This window comes from Alosa sapidissima, chromosome 1 (assembly GCF_018492685.1).
Source record: "Alosa sapidissima isolate fAloSap1 chromosome 1, fAloSap1.pri, whole genome shotgun sequence".
Classification (NCBI taxonomy): Eukaryota; Metazoa; Chordata; class Actinopteri; order Clupeiformes; family Clupeidae; genus Alosa; species Alosa sapidissima.
In genome coordinates this window covers 44,818,945-44,839,848 of record NC_055957.1, presented here as the reverse complement: position 1 = coordinate 44,839,848, position 20,904 = coordinate 44,818,945, and the positions used below count along the sequence as shown (strand labels likewise).

The 20,904-nt window shown below is 39.6% G+C and overlaps 1 protein-coding gene across 3 annotated transcripts; it reads right to left on the bottom strand.

Moving 5' to 3' along the window:
- Positions 1–525: 525 nt before the first annotated feature.
- On the bottom strand, positions 526–15,148 carry LOC121710014. 3 transcript variants are annotated; one of them, XM_042093826.1, is made up of 10 exons: positions 14,787–15,148; positions 10,914–10,964; positions 10,571–10,752; positions 10,419–10,483; positions 10,161–10,318; positions 3,717–3,908; positions 2,884–3,015; positions 2,546–2,616; positions 2,006–2,296; positions 526–1,881 (listed from the first exon to the last, which is right to left on the bottom strand). In XM_042093826.1, exons 1-9 carry the CDS (start codon positions 14,824–14,826, stop codon positions 2,207–2,209), a joined length of 981 nt encoding a protein of 326 aa, XP_041949760.1. In that variant the 5' UTR covers positions 14,827–15,148; the 3' UTR covers positions 526–1,881; positions 2,006–2,206. The 3 variants fall into 3 exon arrangements, 2 of the variants coding, with proteins under 2 accessions (XP_041949760.1, XP_041949771.1); XM_042093837.1 differs by having other exon boundaries at positions 3,717–3,896; positions 14,787–15,138; XR_006032079.1 differs by lacking the exon at positions 526–1,881 and having other exon boundaries at positions 1,888–2,296; positions 3,717–3,896; positions 10,161–10,335; positions 14,787–15,139.
- Between the last annotated feature and the right edge of the window lie 5,756 nt (positions 15,149–20,904).

Sequence of the window (20,904 nt, the reverse complement as noted above, 5' to 3'; positions counted from 1 at the left end):
TTTCTAGACATACAGCTTGTTATGGTTCAGAACAATGTAGTGGAAAAGTACTGCAAAATGGTTGACAGCATGTAGCTTTACTGTAAAACGCCAGAATGATAAGTAACATTTAGACAAGATTTCAGAAAATATTTTCCCAACCATGTTTCTCCATGCAGCTATAAACTGACTGTGTTTGAGGTCTTTTCTCAGTCAACGTAAGGTGATTTTCCCCCCTCTTGCTAGAGTAGTAACTAGTAATAGAACATGCTCAGTAGCAGCAGCTGTTGTCTAGTGTTTACCTGGGCTCTCTGATGCTGTTTGCAGAATGACCAGCAGTAGAAGAGCAGTGTACGTAGAGCAGACCATCATTCCTTAAGAGTGGAGAGATGCTATGCAGAGGGAGTAGATGAGGAAGTTGTCCGGTCATACTAACCAGGATGTTTTTTTGGATAATAGTTTCTAACTTCTCATAGGATTTGTTGACACTACAGGGTGTTTTCAGGAAATAATGATTTTTTTTTTCAAGTCCCCTACTGGGTAATGTGGTTTTAATAGCTTTAATAAACATCATGTTGACAGTTAAATATAATAAGACATATATGATATCATGTTTCTGGACCATGATCAATACACATAGGCCAAGTCAACAGATAGTAAAGTGATAGTTTTGAAATACAGAGCAAACACTGCTAAAAGGCACATTTCTTTGGTTTTAATCATGTTGACACTTGACAGTTTAATATAATAACTAGGACGTGATATCATGTGTCGGGACACATCAGCCAAGTCAACAGACAAAGTCACTAGTAAAGTGATATTAGTTTTGAAATACAGAGCACAAACTGGTGTTAAAAGCTAAATTTCTCAACAAGCATTTCTTTGTTTAAGTCCATGGTGATGACGGCTATTCTATAATGGAGTACGAATGATTCACCACACGTTTACTCAGCGATTACATTACATTACATTTGGCTGACGCTTTTTAACCCAAAGTGACACCCAAAAAAGGAAACAAATCAAGGTAGAATAGCCAACTACTCAACATAATATTCTAATACCTGATGGAATGTTGGATTTCACCCAATCAAATGTATGTTGGTTATTCTGCTCTGTTTACCATAGATCAAGAATGCAAATTCTGGAACATACTGGTCGATTCTGTAGAAAAGTTCAGTGTTTACCTGCTCTTTCCTGTGCCTTTTCTAAAACAAACAGTTCAACAGAACGAACAATGATCAACACGTCAGAGAACTCATGGAAAGTGAGATGCTATGTGAAGGTGAGTGATAAGATACTATGACTGATGTCATGCACTCCTCATTTCAGCTATTTGTTGAACGTCCAGTTTGGTGATAATATGCTCTTGGAGAACATCAATGTGATTTTAACACAACAAACAGTGCAGAACATAATATTACAAACAGAAGTGCTCAAGGACAACACACACATACAGGCACACAGGTTGAGTGAGTTAGACTTCCTTATCTGTTCCCTCTGCACAGCATCTCACCTCTCATACTGTAAGGAATGATGATCTGCTCTGCACGCTATACATATGGCCTCACACATGAGCCTGACCAGAAGTGCAGAGTAGGCTATATACTCAACATCAAACAGGTTAGTTATAGGTTACTTTGCAAGGTGGTTTAGGGTTCTTGTTCAGCTTTTTCACCCTCAACAGGGTTGTAACTTTGCACCAGTAACTTCCCCTCAAGTGTGTGCTGCTCTCTAGTGGTGAAACAGTAGTAATGCAATTTGTGTGTTGTATTGAGAAATGGTGTAAATTCAAATCTCAATATAGACAGATAATTAAACAGTTATCAAGTGTTCCTTTTGGGAGGCATTTGAAATTTGGGGGTGAAATGAAATTCTGTTTTGTTGATTACTTTTCCATAATGACTTCACAAGTGATAAACCAGTGCATAGGCCCACTTATTGTGACTGTTTAGAAGTCTAACCCTCATCAGGGCTGTGCAGTCCCTACACATTTCACATGTTCTTTAGAAGAAGGACCAACTGTGGATAAACAAGTTGTTGCCAAATGACTCCACTGCTCCCCACCCAAAACTGTCAGTTCACTAATTAATTGTGATAACTAAATACAAGGAAATGACTGAATAAATGGAAGTAGTAGAAGTATTAGAAAGCATAAGTGACTGAAATGGAAAGGCCAAGCAGGAGTGTAAAGGCTGTATCGCTCGGTCTTCTGTTGAACGTCCATCACTCAAGGAACCTTCGTGATTGTTTTGTTCAGAATCAGTACTTCACAGTTACTGCAGAGCTCCTTCAGTTTGTTCACTAGAAAAATGTCCAGCTGTGGAGAGAGAATATATCACAATGAAAACCCTCAGTGCATTAACAATTAACAACACACATATTATTGACATTTTGAAGAACATTTTTGTATTTGGAGATACCGACTCTGGCCCTATTTTTAACGGATGTACTGTAACTTAATATGTCATTTAACATTCAGTATCTAAAAGCAATACAGTCTACAGTACTTTATTATAATGACCTTTAAGCATTTTTGGGTGAATAAGCATGGCATGATGTAACTCACTTCCTGGAAAGCCGCCTCTCCCCTGTGTGTGTTCAGGTTGCCTCTCACTTTCACGATGACTCTGGAGGGATCTAAGGGGGTATTTGGAAATGTGGAAATGGATGTGTGACTCCTGACACTGATCAAATTGAAACCTACGGTACATTGTACTAGACCTACTCTCAGTCAATCATAGACTAAAATAACTTGTAATAGTTGGTAAGAGTTTGAGTGACTGGTAAAGACCCAGTGAAACTGCATGCCATGGTGAAACAGGGGTCAAGTGTTCCTAATGTGATTAAATATTTCTGAGGGATGCCAATTCCCATAATGGATTGAAGTGGGTATTGTATTCTTACGAAGTGAACTACAAGTCTGATTGTAGTCAGAACAGCAGTCTGTGACGCAGGCCTCATCACAAAAGCAGCCGTTACGGTAGCATGTGTTGTTTAGGCCCAGACAGCAGAGCGATGTTGGGGAGGAGCAGCTCCCTAATGATGCAGAGGAGAGGAAAAGAAAAGCTTTGACTGCAGAAGTATTAAACTGCAGGAGTATAAGAAAACATTCGTCAGACAGCATTTTAAACAACCATGACTGCATCCTAGAAAAAGAATCCTGTGAAATAGTGATCACAATGTCCATGCCCACACCAGATTGCTCACTGTTAAGAAAACATTAATGGATGATCTTGTGGTGGTTGCAGCCTCTTTTAAGTGCATTGATTATATAAAGCAGTTCTAGTAGGACTGATTACAAAGAGAAAATCTTTACTAAAATCCTTTAAAGGCATCCTATGTAACTTTTACCTATAAATATAAGAGCTGCAAAGTCATTTTGATGGAAAAACAAACTTGATGGTGCCGCCGAGACATCTTGCGAGAATCGTAAAACATTTTCTTAGATATAGCTCTTTGGAGATTGTCTTCGCCTGTTGCTACTCCTTTGACTCCAAAACAAATGTAAGGTGTCCAGGGGGAAGGGGTCAATATTATATATATATTATATTCTGTGACTCTATAGGGGGAGTGCAGAGTCACCAAAATACCTGAAACTGCATTCTCTTTTTATTACTAGACACATTTTTTGATGTTGTTGTTGTTAGTGTTGTTCTAATTAGGAGTACTACAAGAGGAGAAGTCACCATTTATAGACAACAAAAAAGCAAATATGTTTTCCACATGGTTGGACTAACCAGGTAGAGTTGTGACTGCTGGTGTAGAGGAGAGTAAGACTGTTGATGAAGCCTCTGTTGTTCTCATTGTTGTGGATGCGGATGGATAGAACACTGTAGAATGTGATGTTGAAGGGGAAGTCTGAGGGGGTGCTGTGACTGCTGCTGACTTTGATGGCTGTGCTGGTGTTGTGATGGAGCCTAAGGTAGAGACTGTTAGTTATAACTGATGTTGAGGTTGTTTGTAATATTGAGGTTGATGCTGAAGATAATGCACTTGAGAAGCTTGTACATATACAGAAATAGAAAAAAACTGAGCCTCATTCATCAACTGTTCTTACAAAGATTTTTTATCTAAATTTGAACCACAAAGATTCTGACATTCACCAATGTTTTGTTATCTGGGATTTGTTCTTAGAATAGAATCTACGCACACTCAAGAGTACTCTTACGAACATTTGAGTACTGACTTCCTTGTGCAGCATACTCATGTTCATCTGATTTAAATTCAAATGGCTTTAAGACAGGGCTCGAATTATCTTTTTGTCTTTAAGGGGGTCTCTCTATCTCATAAAAAGTTGGCACATCCTGCGCATAGCCTAAAGGCAATACAATTAAATAGCCTAGGCGCCAGTGGCACTTTTGCGCAGTATATGCGCACAGTAGGCCTAGGCTATAACTTGACACACGCACACAGCAGACAGAGATTTTTCATAGAAATGGATTCCTTTTCATTAATTTCAACATATTATTGATAGCAATAGTCCATATTTCATTTCAATTTCACAATACAAAGAAATAGACTAAACGAGTAAGTCGGAGTGCCATTCTCATTTTCATAACGTAACTCATTTGAACCAGACCACCGTCTCAGATAGGCTATCCTCAGTGTCAAACACAATAACGCATGTAGTCTTTAATTTATACATAGGGAAAATGCAAATTAATAAAGCCATTGCAGCCAAACTATGTTCTAGTATTATAGGCTAATGTACATCAAGGACGTAGGGTTGGTCTCAGCTTTGGTGGGGACACATCCACAACTCCTGTTGTCACGATACCAACATTATTGTTTCAATACCAATAGCAAGTGAAGAATCTCGATTTCGATACTATTGCGATTTTTTTAAATTTGATTTGGTTTGTGTGATTTGTGAGATCATTCACATCAGTGGCAATCATAGAATTTGATTGACCCTCCACACACACACACATAGAAAGTGATGGTTGTCATAGGTTTCTTTTTCATATTTTGGAATTCATATAAACTATAAATTTATGTTGATAATTATTTATAGTATTTTATGATCTGCATGATTACTAATAGCTAAACACATTTAGTAATTTGATTACATCATATTGATATTGAAATTATTAGGCTACACTTGTCTATATCATCACATTTGGTGTGTAAATCTAATTGAGTGCCTGTCACTTTAAGAGGAACGTGAATGCTGAAAAATAGTTTCGCAAGTGCAAGGATAGTGGATTCAATTAATCCTGTTTGCTATGTCATTAGATAAAATAAAAGACAAAATATAGGAACAGGAAAATGTCTCGGATCCATTGTTTATTGCGACTGCAAGATTGGTAGCCCCATTATCCTAACAGTCAGTGATGGTGACTTATAGCCTATGTGACTGTCCGTGCGGCACACCCTTATTCAACATGACTCCTAACTTTGGTTGAAAGATTACAGAAGCTAGGTTAGCTGTGACAATATCCTGGGTAATATCCTAACAGCTAATGCTATTTTACACATTAAAATCCACATTTGAAAGCCTGGTCACCAGTTGCCAGTTTGTATGGCTAATTATTTTGCCTAGACTGCAATAAAAAAGCTTCGTATTTTTGGGTGGCATACCTTTAAACACCGTTGCCTTCTCGTTTTTGCGCTGTCAAAAGATGCTATTAAATCCACTAGCTACTAAACCGAGGAAGACACCAGGGTTAGCTAACGTATCTTCTAATTTCAACCTCTCAAATTGTTTTTTTTAATAACAGAAACTCAACCTGGTTAACAGGTGCAACACTACTCGCCATTTCTGCATCTTGAAATGAAACGATAGGCCTACTGGCGGAATAATTTGGTTCTAGAATATGACCATGGGGCAGACTACTTTACGACCATACAGGCGTCTTTTAGCGCAGATTGCAATCCTTATGGAAGCCGCCAGGGTTATGCGATAAGTATATTGAGGAATGCGATCGTCGAGGTGCCCTGCCATTGCATGACACATTAAACTCAACGAGAATCGCCACCATCATCCAAAAGTTGATGTCAATAGACCAAAAATAGTTGGAAAGCCTACTGAAACTATAGATAATTAAATGTGACAATCACATTATTAAAAGTAGACTTGAAGCAATGATTTACTGAGGAACTAGTTTTTGTGGAGGATGCTTCAGGTAGTTCGCTGCCCCACCTGCCCATATTGACCGCACGCTCCTGTTACGATATAAGATAGTCTAATAATAATTTTTAAAAAGTATAACAAAAATTGTCATTATGTTACAGTAGGTGCGTGGTTAGGTGCTGTGGTTTCATTCAAGCTGATTGGACTGCAAGTAGCGTCTTTTTACGCAGAGTGATTTAGTCTAGGCTAGAAGTTCTAAATGAATAATCTGCTAAAACAAACTGCGTCTGATATTGACAGACACAGACACACCAGCATAACCTGAATTTCCATTCAAGGAATAAAGGAGGTAGTCTATAGCCTACAATAATAATGATCACAATCTCCATGTTCTGTCCTGTGCACGCAGCCAAGCCTTGTTAATGACTGTGATGAAAAGATCTGCACGTAACCTACTTGCTACATTTTGAAGGTTAGCATAGTAGGCTAACCTGTCACTGTTTATCCCTGTAAGAAAACGACACTAGAATTAGTTACCCAATTGTGCCTGTTCCCTTTGTGTTTGACTGTAATCATGTTATACATTAATTAGTGATTAAAAATGACCTTTCTGCGCTCCATACTTGTAACACGAACTGATCTGACCTGACCAGAGTTTATGTGTGTGCCTGTCTGCACTCATGATTCTCTACAACTTTTAACTGCATTGCCATCAACAAAGTAAAGGCAAAAAAGGTGTTTCTTTGTCGAACAAATTGGGATGCAATGTGAGGCTTGAATTGAATACCATGCAGGAATTTGCTAGGACCTCAAAACCGGATTATGAACATTCTTTGCCATAGAGAAACACTCAATAGCGTTGGATTATAAACATGCTTTGTCACAAAAACAGAGAAAACGTGAGGTAAGTCGAGCTATATGAAGTTATTATTTTGCTGTCACTTCGTCTGTTTTATAACCCAGAAGGATGTACTTGGTATCAAATGATAGCTCTGTCTCCTCTTTCATCTGACATGCGTGGCATATCTATCCGATGACAGGTCCGCGAGTAATTCAAACGAGAGTAATGGGTGTGCAGTTGGTTTTTGTACATGACGTTATTATTTTGCAGTCACTTTGTCTGTTTTCATAAGCCAGAAGGATCGACATACTTGGTACCAATGGATAGCCCGGTGTCTCCTCTTTCATCTGATATGCTTGCCATATCTATGCGTTCACGGGTTCGCGAGTAATTCAAACGAGAGTAATGGGTGGCCAGGTGAACGCAGAGACTGTAAATATGATTTAATGTCTTAATGATTTTTTTTTTAATCTTCATACTTTAACGTACAGACAAGTGCGTGGTCTCGTTGGAAAGCCCCACTTCTGCTCTGTCACAGGATAAAGGCTTCTCGCTGCTATGAACAGTTGCGGAGCAATGTAACAGAGAAGAAAGGGTGTGTTTATTGACGCACTTTGCATCAATCGGCTTCGAAGGGTTACAATTTCACGTAGGCCTACCCCCTGGAGTACCTTTCACGTACCCCCATTTGGGAACCACTGCTCTAATCAATGCGATGCCGTGTCGGTGTTGTGGTCAACAACTGCCCTTTTTTTTTACTCCCAAAAAGTGCACCCCCTGCACCGGTGCTTCCGGCGCGCTTGCCTTCAGATATGAGAGACCCCCTCAGATTTTTGACTTTGTTGCTTTCATGGGAGCCAGTCCTCACTCTAAGGGAGCTCGGCTTCCTCTGGCTCCCACGTAATTCGAGCACTGCTTTAAATTTCCAGTATGTAGGAAATAATGGAAAATAAACTGTAACCATTCCAAAAATGATCACCATATGTTGTCAGAGAGTGAGGAAACACGATGAATTGAAGTAATGGCTTATTTGACAACATTACTCTAACCCGTGAAACCCCGTAAAACCCATGAAAAAAATCAGTTACGGGGCGGAATCTCTTGGAATTTTCGTTTATGTTTTGAACGATTCATTCTAGAATAGCGTATTAATAATGGGCTAGCGCGTCCTCCTATTTGGGTTGCCAAATTAGCAAAGGCCAACTGTCAACAGCTGTCAGTTGTAGGCCTAGTCATGAACGCCTATAAGAGGCAGGCAAATTTCCCAAATTAAAACAAGAAACAAATTAAGTGGACATCGGAGGAGCTTCCTGAGATGGTGACGTCTTCGTCAAACGAAGAATATCAAGTCTGACGCAGAGCTGGCCATATTTCTCCACAACAGGTAGCCTATGCTAAACTTCATCTGCATCGCTAACTTCAGCTACATATGTTACGTTGGACAGGTATTTTTTGTTTTCACTGTTTCCGTAATGTGTAGCTGGGTCATGGTTGGAGAAACGTTAAAGCAGCTACAGGTCAACTAACGTTAGCTAAGTCTTCATTACATCTGGCAACCCATAAGAGGCTCGCGTCTGGTAGTCTTGAGAACGTTCACCAGTGTTTTGATTTTGGCCAACAGAACGTTAGGTAACAATCCTACAAATCGCACCTTTAAGAATTGACCGATCCCAAGCCCCGCCCCCTTTTACTATGTCACAATGAGGACGTCGGAGGACCTCGGTCAACCTCGGTCAATTTTGAATTTTATAGTGTCCATTCTGTAGCATACAATACGCCGGTTATGTGAATGCTAATGCTTCTTTTGCGAGTAGCCTAAGTAACTAAATAACTAAAGAGCTCAAAAAGGTTCAAAAATATGCCTGGGATACTTGTAGAAGTGACATCCGATATCCTGACCGTGTGAAACGTTGACAGACATAGGCCTAACTTTGGATAGGCTGCTACTTTTCAGTAAAGAAATCTGAGTGTGTACGAAAATGTTCCCTTTTTTGTGTTCATAACTACATACAAAAACATAACTAAACCTGGTTTCCACTGTTGAAACGACAACATAAGCCTACGCAAAAAATTATACCTACCTTGCAGGAACTGAACTCACACTCATACAATTGGAAGTACGCGCAAATAGGCTACACCTTCAATCACGTATCGCCTTACACACAATAAGAATACTTTCAGCTTTTAGGCATAGGCTACCTTGCCATGTTTAACTTGGGATAGAAGACTGTTCACAGAAATAAGCTAATGACCATTTTTTCAACAAACGGAATAGACTACTGCGATGCATCATTGATGGCTGAACGAGAGATAGCCAATTTCTAAAGATCAAATCATGTGCCGATTGAAAACCTTGCTGTATAGGCTATGCAGTCTCGAAATCGCCAATATTAGGCCTACAACATTGCCCACATTTAAATTAAGTATAGCATAAGCGGGCACTGATGAAGTCTTGTGCAAGACAAATCACGTCTGCAAACTGCAGATATGTCGTGCGTTGTATGGGTAAACTCGGGTAGATCTAGTGGTTTCTTTTCAATAGCCTACATTTGTATCATGTTTATTTGAACTCTTCCTTCTAAAGCAGCCATTCAAAATAATAAGTAGGCTATCGGCCTACCGAAGCGAAGCTATCTCTCCACCTCCCCAACATGAGCTGCTTAACAGGCTAGCCACTCTCCCAAGTTGCGTGGGAACTTAGATCTGCAGCACTTGGACCCGTCTTTAATTAATCCTCGAAATATGGTTAGATTTTGTTATGGACACGTCAACACCATATGTTTGCACATACCTGTTTATTGAATCAGTCACATCTGCAGCAAATAAGGTAAACTACCTGCTTGTGATAACGTGCTAATTGTTTATCCCCAGTTAACATGCATCCCATTAAGATCCGTAACACCAGATTGGTTTGTCCTCAATTTGTGGTGTTCCACCTCGTTGATAACAGCAGACATTGTGAATGTGTCCTTCCGAATACTGAAGGCCTTTCTGGCCTCTGTTTTTTGAATATATCAATATTACTTGACGCCCAGAAATCTAGCATACACTGTTACTCTCTGCTAAATGGTGCTGCGTACCCATGTTGAACACGCGTTCTCGCACACTTTCCTGCAAACTTGTCCGACTTAGCAACAGTAACTATGGGACTGACAATGGGAGGAGGGGCTTGGGATCGGTCAATTGACTATAGGGGACAACACAGCATAGCAAATTGTTAGCAATGAAGAAAATAATAAGTTTGATATGGTCAAACAAAATCCTTACGTTCAACTTTTATACTGCTCACATTGAGGTGAAGATGAGCAAAGTGTGAATTGTTGGAGGAAGCAGCTAGTACCAAGGTGTCAGTCACTTTTCCAGTTTCAGGAACAGAGTTTACATCATTGAAAATCAGTACTGAATCCACAATGACCGACCCCTGTCTGAGAAGATGAAATATCTATTTTAGTAAAGAAATGAAAGTCTGAAAACAAATATGATTAGGCCTATGTATTGTATGATAATTGATCTGTTACACTCTACCTGAAGCTTTTGATTTCTGCATGGATGAAACTGGATCCAAATACTACTGAATATATGCTATCAAGCTGAAATCAAAGTGTGCCATTTTGTATAGGTTATGCAGGTTACTTTTAATTGAAGAAGTAAAAAAAATGTCATAGTGATGGTTGTACCGCTAAGGCCACTTGAGAAGCCAACTGTACAAATTTTGGTGAAGAGGTGTTTTTAAGCTCTGGTGTGAATGTCATCTCCAGTTTGAATTCCAGCTTGACCTCAGGCTGTGGGACGGATGCTTCTGTGACTGGAGCAGTCTGTGGAACTGGTGTAGTTTGAGGGGCTGTGTTTGTTGAGAAGGCTTAACATATACACCAAAGAGAAACACTTTAACTTTTTAATGGTAAGGAGCCTGCCTTTTGGCAATAGCTTTGGCTTTTGGTATTTATGGAATTGCATGTCTTACATTTCTTATTCTGTGACTTAGACTGTGATTTTTCATCTACCAGCTAGATCACTCACCTGAGGAACCGCTTGATTGTGTTATTTGTGTGTGAACTTCTTTGAAAAGCCCTACAGATTATAAAAAAAACAACAACAAAGTGTTTGTCAATGTATCAGAACAAAAAAATAACTCATTGGATTTCAATGTGCACATTGGTTGCACATAAATGAAATTTCTAAAATTAATGCAGAACGTCTCTTTTGGATTACAAAATTGATTCATAATATGATTACTCAATTTGTGCAAGTGATTCCAAGGAAATTGTTTAAATTGCCGATGGTAGCACACTGAATGCAAATGCGCGATTTGATGCAGGCAAACATATCGACTGTTACTAACGAAGGTTTTATAGCAATATTATAAATGTGGCGACAGAATAGCCTAGAACTTGGGTAAGCCTTGCGTTTAGTAGCATAATTGCGGTGATAGCCAAAACTAATGTGAATCACGGACTATTTGGTACTACAACCAAAGAAAGTAAAGGTGATTAGTAGGCCTACCAGTAGGCCTACCTGTGTTAGCCAAATAAAGGACGGGACTGCACCCTTCACAAACCGTAAAATAAAGTTTATTAGTTTTACAGTTGACTACAGTTGACAGTTCACCATCAGTCCACACAAACAATTCTGGTTTCCTTGCACTAGCCATTTCGTCATAGCCTATTCTGTCTGTTTGTAAAGCACAAACTTTGGTCAATTTCTGTAAAGAAACAGTGCCACCTATAGGCCTGGGGTATGAAGTAACGTGTTGAGTCGTGTTGAGATGGATCCGTTTTGACGCAAATATTCTTGATACGGTTCCAGGGAAGACGGAGGAAAAAAAGATCGTTTTGGTACGTGTGGACTAGGCCTTAGTTTACAGGGATATTCATATAATTTCAACATCATCATGTTATATAGGTGGATGCATGCAATGAGAGTAGGCATTCAAATGTTGTACTTAAAAATGCAGGCTGCAGTATTACTTCTAATGTAGAATTTTGTTGAGATGACACCTTCAAGGTGCAGTCTTGACCTAAACTATTCTGAATAACACTGCAGCATTCTGAAGCATTCATTGTGGTGTGAGACCTGTGCTATGAAACCACTGATGTCTTGAGCATGTTCCACATACTCATGGTGGAACAAAGCATTGTTCATCTGAAAGCATTACATAAGATACAACCCTGCTCCAAAATTCTACTAATCTCCTAGCATAACCCTCATTAAGATATGTGAAAACTTTTGGCAACACTGATAGTTGTGTGATTATCTCCATGTTCTTGCAAAGGCTTATGGGAACACAATGGAATATGATAATTTGTCTTTCTGGTTCAGTACCTAGGTGCTTCACATTGTCTTACATAATTCTGTCTGATAAATTAATTGCTGTGGCAAAGTATGATAGTTCAACATTGTGTTTTAAAGAGAAATTGGAGTTTGTGTATTCATGTTTTGTGGTTTAGTAACTTTGACAAACCCTTTCAGTATAAGTATAAGTATATGTACTCTTTTGATCCTGTGAGGGAAATTTGGTCTCTGCATTTATCCCAATCCGTGAATTAGTGAAACACACTCAGCACACAGTGAACACACAGTGAGGGTGAAGCACACACTAATCCCGGCGCAGTGAGCTGCCTGCAACAACAGCGGCGCTCGGGGAGCAGTGAAGGGTTAGGTGCCTTGCTCAAGGGCACTTCAGCCATGCCTACTGGTCGGGGTTCGAACCAGCAACCCTCCGATTACAAGTCCGAAGCGCTAACCAGTAGGCCACGGCTGCCCCATTTCTTCCTTTTTTCACAGTATGCTTCAATGTGATTCAATAAGATTCTGGAATGCTCAATTGGAATGACTATTTGAATATAAGGTTGTGTTTCATTTAAAACTAAGCTTTATGTAAGGGATAATGTATTGTCCGCCGGTAATTATCAGAAAATAAGTCCCGACAGGGAGAACAGAACAGAATCTCTAGCATGCTTAGATTTATTGAAGGGCTTTTGTGAGGGTGATGTGCTTTCATCATGGGGGAGAAAGTGAAAGAGAGAGAGAGAGAGAGATAAGCCCACAGGCCATAGTCTATAATTGTCCAAACACCGCCGACGCGGCACAACAAAAAAGGAGGAAACAAAGCGGGAAAAGTAACAAAAAAACCTCTGTATCTTCAATCAGTCTCAAAATGAAAATAATCCACGGCAATAATAATCCATAAATCCGAGGGTATGGCAAGACACTTTTAAAAAAGAAGTTCGATGTGATATTGACCTAAAGTGTGTTGAAACATGATACCGAGTGTAAACTTTTGTCTCATAGCTCATCTCGGCTTGTCCCCTGCACTCCGAAACCTGGCGCTACTTAGCCGATGCTACCAACAGGTTGTTGGGGATGCCTCGGGCATCAGACTAGCCATGCAAATAAATCACTGTTTTACACCATTTACGAGGCTCAAAGTAGCTCCACACTTCATTTGTAGACTTCCGAGGGCCCTGACATTTAAAACGAGACATAGCACTGGTAGTTTATTTACAAGACGAGTTATACAGACATTCAGGAAGTTTACCGTTTGCCGGCATCTTGAATTTAGTCACGATAAGTCGAGCGACGAGTAAGAATGAACAGGTATGATAAGTGATCAGATTCCAAAAATAATTCCGTGGAAATGCATGGACTCCAGTTGCTGCTACTTTAGGTCAATATCACACTGAACTTCTCCTTTAAACTCCGCAAGCAAAAAAAAGGAAAAAGGATAGATCTCACCTCCTCAAAATCATCTGATGGATACGCGGAAAAATATTCCCTTATGTCAGCGTAAAGAAGAGGATAAATCCAGTGTGTGACGTGATAAGGAGGTTATCAGAAGCGCAGATCGCATTCTATCCATGTTCATTCATTCATTCTTCCTCCTTTCTTCCCGCTTCCCATGTAAAAAGCAAACATGTGATTCTCAGAGAGCCAGCCATAGGGCCAGAACAGGACAAGTGGGTGCGAGTGAGTGCGAAAAGGTGAGTGACAGTTCTGGACCTATTGTCTGTTTCAGCTAATACTTGCCCTGGATCACTGACTTACGCCCATAGTCATCAAGATAGCTAGCGAACTATAAAGATGGTTAGAGAAACAGAGCTAAAAGAGCTCAATACCTGGCCAGGTTTTTAAACAGTATATTATAAAGAGAAGTCAACTTTTATAAGGAGAGAGTTAGGCCTATTCCATTTGAAGTAACAGTGGATACCGGTAAATCTGGTATGCAAAAATAAATAAGATTTGTCTAATTACATAATATGGCCCTTTGTGTGGTGGATACAACACATTGTAAATATGGTTTCCTGGCTTCCTGGTTCAGTCCTGGTACAGAGCCACTTCCTGGTGCTTCACATTCATCTTACATAATTCTGTTGGATAAATTAATTGCTGTGGCAAAATATGAGTTCAACATTGTGTTTTAGAGACATTGAAGTTTGTGTAATTTCATGTTTTGTGGTTTAGTAACTTTGATAAACCCTTTCTTCCTTTTTTCACAGTATACACTTACCTACGTAATTCAATCATATAAATGGAATGCTCAATTGGAATGACTATTGAATATAATAAGGTTGTGTTTTATTCAAAACTTGAGTTGACATTATCTATCTATAGGGTTATCATCATCATGGAAATGAACAGATTTGTGCTAGGAAGTGTAAGACAAATACATAAGTGCACCCTCTTGTGGATAATATCCACTGTCATCCCATACATCTGAGGGGAGAATCACTACATGTCTACTTGTTGGATGATTCTTATTTGGACCCTGAATAATAAAAACATAAAGCTAGGTAAAGCACTTCCATAACCAAGGTAAAGCACTTCCACAGATTATGCAGGTGCAGGTCAGAATATTTCACTGCTGTGAAGACTTCATGGGCTTCTCCAACTTACCTATCAGTGGGAGGAGTCCCAGGAGAAAGACCACCTTCATTTTGGCCCTTGTTTCCTTTGAAAGAAACGTCACAGTTACAATAAGGGTTGTAGGGTTAAAGCGTCTCCAGATGATTTAATATCAGTGTATCCAGTGGTTAAAGTGGGATCTGGCAGGTGGGCGAACCCTAAAATCCAGTGTAAACAGGGAAAAATGACTCACCGTTGGACAACATATTGAGTATATCGTGGTGTAGCAATACTGAACAAGAATACTGAACAAGAATGCCTAGCTTCTTGGTCACCCCTGTACACGCGAAAAATGAACTCACCATTTATTTTAACAATATCATCGCACTATATCGTTGGTATGAAAGAATATATTTATTATTAATTTATCTGAGGTGGCGGAACTGCATTCCTCCCCCCCCCCCCCCCCCCCCCCCCACTTTAACCTCTGAGTGTATCTCTCTGTCAGTCTTTCACGTTGCTATTAGACTTCATGCCCCTCTAGACACAAAGGTTCCAGCAGCTCGGCTTTGTTTGACGACTTCCCCTGGTCTTCATCCCATTTCATTAGGCAAAGAAACATCAAACCAGGGGTTTGGGATTGGTTGATTTGTTAAGATTGTTTGTTTGAATGCTTGCACCTGCTGCCTGATGAACATGTGATATACTGTATATACCCTGACTCATCACATACCTGTTTTGTTAAAGGGACACCAGGCAAGCCTGATGCTTTTTCTCTACGAAACTCCCCCTCACTCGGTCTGAAGCTCTTTTCCTTTTCTTTGCGTCTTCTGTCAAGGGTTTTCGTTGCTTCTTCGCCGGCTCTGCCATTATACACACGTTTGCAACAATCTCTAGCGTTTCGTTAGCCTGCCTCTGTGCTGTAAACTGATCCTGCTTCGGTCGGCGGGTAGGATACACCGAACTTGCAAGTGGGATATTCTTCCTACAGGCAGTAGGGGCGGGCGAGGGACTGATTTAAAGGAACTATATGTAAGATTGTGGCCAAAACTGGTACTGCAATCACTTTCAAAATACTGAAGAGCGGTGTATCCCCTCCCCCCTGACTCGAGGTTGCCAACCCGGATGGCGAAACACTACTGACTTCGTGATTAGTAGATAGGTGGAGGGTGGCGCATCAGGCCAAAACACAACATGACATGACAAAACAACATCCAACATCAGTTGAGGGCTGCAACTTCACTTTTTAAATGACAATATCCTGGCCGGACTACTGTTGTCAGTTATATAAGTATTTGTAATGAACATGATTTCTTAATGTCTAGTGACATATCAGGGCCATTTTATGATTAATTGAAATATTTTTCTTAAATACGGTTCCTTTAAATATGCTTCTGCCCAGTGAAATAAAGGCATTTTAACATTTTTGGTATGATGTTTCTTTGCTTAAGTGTTTAGGCCCCTCCACCAAAGACCACTGTCTTGGCCTCAATGCTCTCCAGATCTTCAGCTTTTTCATCTAGTTTAGGCTATTGTTGTTGTACACATGTACACGACATTAGTAAAGCAGTCAATGTTTTCAATGCAAACATTGTTCAGTGAAAACATGCATATGAGGACTGTTTCACTTATGCAAAATTGCTAACACAATTACAATGCTTTCATTACATTACTCAGCATGGTTGCATGTTTTCGTCATGCAAGTATCATAGGCAAATAGAGAAAATATTTACATGCTTTTTGAAAATTAGATTTCATTTGAATGTTTGAATATCACAAAACCTTTGCTTGGAAAAATACATAATACATGAAAGTAAATCTCTTACAAAAGTGTAGTGAGAGTGGATATCAGGCTATAGAAAAGACTCAAGACATCTTACCTGTTAGTTATCCTTGTCCTTGTGTGTGTGTGTGTATGAGTGTCTTGGGTGTTGGGTGTGCGGGCGTGGTCGAGGAGTGATAACATCATCGACACAACTGAGACATGGTCGATCCTGGTTTGATTCCTGCTGTTGCGAGTTTATCATGGATAAAAGTGTCAGCTGAATATCAGTAAACTTTAACATCCAGATGTTAGTGCTTTTAAAAACATGTGTTTTATTGAAAAGCTGAGATTGCTATTGCAACACCATCCTCAATGTCCCTTCATGAAGAGTAATCACATGAATCAACTTGGGCTATTTTAAAACTTGAGTGACTTGCTCTGCCATTTAAGTTTCACTGAGAGATATAATGAATGCATTGATGCACTGACATGAACAACATGGGCAGGGGAATTTAAACCTGCTTAGACCTGTTTTAAGAATGCGGAAATTACAGTCATTGGAACTGAACCTGTATCTTGTGTAATTGTTTTTTGTCTGAACAGCAAAGAGTTATGTTCAATGGCAATGTGTTCTGAAGCCACAAATTATACAATATAAATGGCAAAAATATGAATTTCTGAGCCACAATGATTTTTTACTTAGATTAAGCAATTATGCTGTATAGTACATTATATGTATAGGATTTTTTGTTCAAATAGTACAGTGAAGAGAGACAGGAGGGAGTGAATGTGATCAGTAAATGGCTCAGAATGAGGCCATGTATGCCTTGCTGCACAGCTACCCCCTAAACCTACAATATCACACCACAATACTATTCATTTCTGATATAGACTATTCTTCTTTAAGAATACAGCTGATATCACAAATATCACATTATAGATCTCACAATTATATCATGAGTTCATACTCTGTGTATTAAGGGCTTACTTGGCATTGCATCCTGTGACTATGCTGAAGGTTTATTCATATTTGATCTCTTCAGTCAATCAAATTATACCTCTACCTTTTTTGATCCTGAATCAATGCTTTGATTGGCTTGTGTGTGTGTGTGTCAAGCAGCTATGTTCCGTTCCCGTTTACAGAGCTGCACTGATCAAACAGCACGTGGACTGTATAGAGCAAGTCACTGAGTCTGACCAAGTGTATTGGACTAGAATTACAAACTGGTACTTTTAGGAACATTTGTGAAAACGTGCCTCAGAATCCGTACTATGCAGTCATTACACTGATCCTTCAGTGTGTTCTCTAAAAGAAGAAGCAGCTGTTGAGAGATAGAAAAAAATATGTCATGATGGAGCCAATCATAACAAACACTCAAAGTAGATTCTTAATAAATATTGCATAATCGATTTGGTGTGACTTTGTTCCCTACCTCCATCAACATTAATGTGTCTATTAGATTTGCTTTGTTCTCTTTCAGTCAAAGCAATTTGATGTCACCAAGTGGGATATCGCCTCTGGGTGTACATACCTACTGAACCCTTTTCAACCAATGCCTTTTTTTAAGGCGGCTAGCTTGCATCACAGTGTGGGAATCGTCCATGCTCAAGCAGCCCTCTGTCTGCCTGGCGAGTATCCCCATTGCGCCATGATGAAGCCTTAGGGCTCTATTTTGACAATCAAAAGCGCAGCGCAAAGCTTATTTTTATCCCGACGCAAAGCGTTTTCCTATCTTACACTCAAATGCACCATGCGCTTCACTTTTATTAAACAATGCACCCAGGGGTGTGGCAATTAACGACATAAGGTGTGGTCTGGCCCATGATGGCTGTCGCTGTCTTACACCATCTAAAAAGCATTACGCCACTGATGGGCGTAACATTGCTTAAATCAATGAAAATTACATCTGTCATTCCCTTTAACAGCAAGCAGCGCAACTAAAAACAGCGCGTCAGTATTTTGATATTCAGCGGCGCATTTCAAGGATTCTGCTTGTACGCGAGACCATATGGAACAGGGATTCCACTAAACCTTGCTTTACTAAAACCTGTTTGTGACTAGCAGAGTATAGCCTACATGCATCTGCACTCACCTATTATTTGAACTCATAGGCAAAGTGAAACTAACTTCACCGTGGTCTCATAGTCAATGATAAAACATGTGTACACATTACTTTCACTATTGACTGACAAGGGGCTACCATCGAAAACAAGACCTGATATGTGTGCAACAATCTATCTAATCTAATCTAATAGCAATACTTACCCCAACTAGATGTACCGCATAGCGGTACAAAATATGACCGCCGCTCAGTCCTGTACATCCGTTCCGCGAAAATAAATCACACTTCAATTTGTCTCCATATTTTACTCCATCCCCCACTCTTGAAACTTTTGTGTATGCTTGTTTGGCATGCCTTAGTGTGTGTGTGCGGCTGCACAGAAAGTAGCCTACTGATGCTGAAAAGGTGAATAGATTGTAGAATAGCCAAAGAAGATGTAGCATTGTTATAAAACCTTTAAAATCTCTAAACAATCACAAGTAGGGCAATTCATCACAGTTCATCCATTGCAAATGGATTGATGAAAGGTCACTTACACCTAGGCTACATTGTATTTGGGAAAAGCAAAAGGTATCAGCATAATGTTATTTATTTATTTATTTATTTATTCATTTATTTACTTATTTATAAACAAAAACATCTCATGCCCTTTTTTAACAGCTATCAAAAACAAAGGTCATTTTTGGATGGATGGATTTTTTGTGAATGTTTCATCTTCTTAAGATTTTAGTCATTCTTAGTTCATGTAATACTTTATTGTCAATGCACAAATTAAGTAACAGTAGTCTAAAACGTTATTATTAATGCACAAATTAAGTAACAGTAGTCTGAAACGAAATGCTGTTTTACATCTAACCAGTGGTGCAATTAACTGACATGTCCAAATGGGCCTTGATGAAATGCGTCGCTAGACTGTTCATACACATTTTAACGGGACAAAGTTGAAGAGCTGTTGTCCGTTATTGTTCGTGCAAATATAGGCTGATTCATGTTCCCTTGCATTGTGTAACTGAGGTCCATGGCTAGTCTGGCTTTCACCAGACCAAGCTCAATCTTTTAAGAAATCAAAAAATAAATAGCGGGCAGATCAGGCTGGGTTCACCCAGCCTAGTCCATAGGCATCCGATATTGTTTAATTTTCCGATTGAGATATCCACGCTCTGGCTATTCTAAATGCCAAAATGCATCAGGGAGCTATGACAAAACTGTAACTAACAAACTAGATGTTAGAGGTTTAAAAAATCCAAACAAGTACTAAAATACACAGATTATTCATACAGCTCTGTTTGGAGCTTGCTCAGTGCTTTATAACCAGATTTCCCTGGGAGTCTTGGGTGAACAGCATCTCTGCTTCCAAATCTTGATCGGTGTCTTCGTCAGATGATCCCTTCAAGCCTGTTAGCTTCCCTAAGCTACAGGTAGGCTTATAAGGTAGGCCTATTTACAACATAAATTGTCAATAGGCTATGCTGGCGACACAAATAAAATCTCCTTTGGAAACCAATGGCTTACGCCTTACAGTATCAAGCGGACTTAAACTGCCATATCGTGGCGAAAAGTTGTAATAAAATTCACGCAGCTCCATGAGTCAAGGAAAGCGCGAATGAAGTAGCCACTTCTAAATGGGACCCACTACACAGTAGCTTAAGGTGTGTTGCTAAAGCAGCCGTAATGAAATGAAGGTGTCATTGTTTGGATACTTCACACACACGTGCTTTTTAATTTCACAGACTACAACTACCAAGCTGGAATCAAAGCACATCGATTCCCCTCTCACACCCTGCACGCACTTAAAACAAAATAAACAGGCGTCTCAGTCTCACGCATGTATAGGCAAAACTGTATCAGACCGGTGTAACGTTGGTAAATCTTCCATTGCACAGAATGATTTTTGTGACAGTCGAAAGATACAATTACAGTGCTGCTTTCAATTTGCTTGGTATAACCGCATTTATAGTTTTCTACAAATGCAATCAATCAAATTGGCCTCCATCACTCAACCAACGCTAACGGTAACATTACCTAGGTCCTTATTGATATTATAAGATTAACGTACCTGCAGTAAAAACCAAGCATGTCCGATAAACATCCTCAGATTTATTTCGGCTTCAAGTAGAAATGGGAATTACATTTCATGTGAACATCGTCCTATCCTTATTAGACGTTATCTGCGGTAAACTACAGTCCTTGTAGGAAGCGTCCATTGTTTTTCCAACCCACTTTTAACTTCCAACAAAATTACGTCTCACTGCAACGATGCGCCATCTAGTGGACAAACGACTACTTATCGCCAATACTGGAAATGCAGCCATGATGATGATGATGAATATTTATTTTGGCT

Excerpts from the sequence above, each read along its gene's own strand:
- LOC121710014 (XM_042093826.1), bottom strand. The coding sequence starts at position 14,826 with ATGAAGGTGGTCTTTCTCCTGGGACTCCTCCCACTGATAG. Across the intron at positions 10,965-14,786 it reads GGGACTCCTCCCACTGATAG|GGCTTTTCAAAGAAGTTCAC; the intron begins GTAAGTTGGAGA and ends TATAATCTGTAG. Across the intron at positions 10,484-10,570 it reads CTTCTCAAGTGGCCTTAGCG|CTTGATAGCATATATTCAGT; the intron begins GTACAACCATCA and ends CTTTGATTTCAG.